The sequence below is a fragment of the Carassius gibelio genome, chromosome A15, assembly GCF_023724105.1.
Source record: "Carassius gibelio isolate Cgi1373 ecotype wild population from Czech Republic chromosome A15, carGib1.2-hapl.c, whole genome shotgun sequence".
Lineage (NCBI taxonomy): Eukaryota > Metazoa > Chordata > Actinopteri > Cypriniformes > Cyprinidae > Carassius > Carassius gibelio.
Window position 1 is genome coordinate 8,980,078 of NC_068385.1, and position 2,500 is coordinate 8,982,577.

Below are 2,500 nucleotides of genomic sequence, written 5' to 3' on the forward strand. Positions count from 1 at the left end.
GTGTTTCTCTAAAGAAGAGCTCTCAGTGTGAGGAGTAATGCTCAGACAATATCTTAATAACTCACTCTAAATCACAGCAGCACACACTAACACACACACACTCACTCACTCACTCTCACACACACACACACACACACACACAAACACAAAAAAAATATTTTTTTATTTAAATGTTATTAATTTTTTATGTGCTATTTTTTATTTACAGTTTTCATTGTCATTTTAGTAATTTTATGTGCTTTTTGGATTTGTCTGTATTGCATAAAATATGAAAAGTAAAAAAAATGCATTTACTTTCACTTTATTCCCATCTTCCTTTCACTGCTCGTAATTTTTATTAGGTTAAACTTTTTTTTCTATTATTATTATTATTTTTTGTATTTTTAGTGCTTGAACTTATACTTGTTTTTCATATATTTTATTTTTTAAATGTTTATAAAAATTATTTTGTTTTAATTAAATTACATATTGTTTTCATAATTTAATTGTATTAAATTAAATTACATTTATCCTCTTCCTCTCTTCACCTCCTTCTCTCCTCCTCTCTTCCTATCTTCCTCTTCTCCTCCTCCTCCTCTCCTTCTCTCTTCTCCTCTTCCTCTCTTCTGCTCCTCCTCTCTTCTCCTCCTCCTCTTCTCCTCCTCCTCTCTTCCCCTCTTCCTCTCTCCTCCTCCTCTCTTCTCCTCCTCTCCTCTTCTTCTCTTCTCCTCTTCTCCTCTTCCTCTCCTCCTCTCCTCCTCTCTTCCTCTCCTCCTCTCTTCTCCTCCTCTCTTCCTCTCTTCCTCTCTTCTCCTCTTCCTCTCTTCTTCTCCTCCTCTCCTCCTCTCTTCTTCTCATCCTCTCCTCCTCTCTTCTCCTCCTCCTCTCTCCTCCTCCTCCTCCTTCTCCTCCTCCTCTTCTCTCTCCTCTCTCCTCCTCTCTTCTCCTCCTCCTCTTCTCCTCCTCTCTCTTCCTCTCTCCTCCTCCTCCCTCTTCTCCTCCTCTCTCCTCCTCCTCCCCTCTTCTCCTCCTCTCTCCTCCTCTCTTCTCCTCCTCCTCTTCCTCTCTTCTCCTCCTCCTCCTCTCTTCCTCTCTTCTCCTCCTTTCTCTTCCTCTCTTCTCCTCCTCCTCTCTTCCTCTCTCCTCCTCCTCCTCTCTTCTCCTCCTCTCTCTTCCTCTCTTCTTCTCCTCCTCCTCTCTTCCTCTCTTCTCCTCCTTTCTCTTCCTCTCTTCTCCTCCTCTCTCTTCCTCTCTTCTCCTCCTCCTCTCTTCCTCTCTCCTCCTCTTCCTCCTCTCCTTCTCTTCACCTCCTCCTCTCTCCTCCTCCTCCTCTCTTCTCCTCCTCCTCTCTTCCTCTCTCCTCTTCTTCCTCCTCTCCTCTCTCCTCTCTCTCCTCCTCCTCTCTTCCTCTCTTCTCCTCCTCCTCTCCTCCTCTCTTCTTCCTCCTCTTCTCCTCTTCCTCTCTTCTCCTCCTCCTCCCCTCTCTCCTCCTCCTCCTCTTCTCCTCCTCCTCCTCTTCCTCTCTCTCTCCTCCTCCTCCTCTTCTCCTTTCTCCTCTCTCTTCCTCTCTTCTTCCTCCTCCTCCTCCTCCTCTCTTCTCCTCCTCTCTCTTCCTCTCTTCTTCTCCTCCTCCTCTCTCCTCTCTTTCTCTCCTCCTCTCCTCCTCTCTTCCTCTCCTCCTCGTCTTCTCCTCCTCCTCTCCTCCTCTCTTCCTCTCCTCCTCCTCTTCTCCTCTTCCTCTCTTCTCCTCCTCCTCTCTTCCTCTCTCCTCCTCTCCTCTCATCTTCCTCTCTCCTCCTCTCCTCCTCTTCCTCTCTTCTCCTCCTCTTCTCCTCCTCCTCTCCTCCTCTCTTCTCCTCCTCTCTCTTCCTCTCTTCTCCTCCTCTCTTCCTCTCCTCCTCCTCTCTTCTCCTCTTCTCCTCCTCCTCTCTTCTCCTCCTCTCTTCCTCTCCTCCTCCTCTCTTCTCCTCCTCCTCTCTTCCTCTCCTCCTCCTCTCCTCCTCCTCCTCTCTCCTCCTCCTCTTCTCCTCCTCTTCTCCTCCTCCTCCTCCTCCTCCTCTCCTCCTCTCCTCCTCTCTTCTCCTCCTCCTCTCTTCCTCTCTCCTCCTCTCCTCCTCCTCCTCTCTTCTCCTCCTCTTCTCCTCCTCTTCTCCTCCTCCTCCTCTCCTCCTCCTCTCCTCCTCTCTCCTCCTCCTCCTCCTCTCTTCCTCTCCTCCTCCTCTCTCCTCCTCCTCCTCTCTCTTCCTCTCTTCTCCTCCTCTCCTCCTCCTCCTCTCTTCTCCTCCTCCTCCTCCTCTCTTCCTCTCCTCCTCCTCTCCTCAGCTGGTGTTGTTCTCGGGGAAGCTGAACACGATTGCGAGTATCGTCACTATATTCTTCCTGCTGGTGTACGCAGCTGTGGATCTGGCCTGTCTGGCTCTGGAGTGGGCCTCCGCTCCCAACTTCAGGTGACTGTTATATTCCTCAAATATTAGCGTCCAGTCCGAACCCTGATCTGTGAATCTTAATCCATATTGACCAC

The 2,500-nt window shown here is 49.0% G+C and overlaps 1 protein-coding gene across 1 annotated transcript in view; it reads left to right on the plus strand.

Moving 5' to 3' along the window:
* The window catches only part of LOC128029098 (solute carrier family 12 member 9), a 35,156-nt gene that overhangs the window by 19,455 nt on the left and 13,201 nt on the right, over window positions 1-2,500 (plus strand). The window contains exon 9 of the mRNA XM_052616625.1: window positions 2,302-2,426. Coding sequence (XP_052472585.1) covers window positions 2,302-2,426 — 125 coding nt within the window. The remainder of the gene's footprint in view (window positions 1-2,301; window positions 2,427-2,500) is intronic.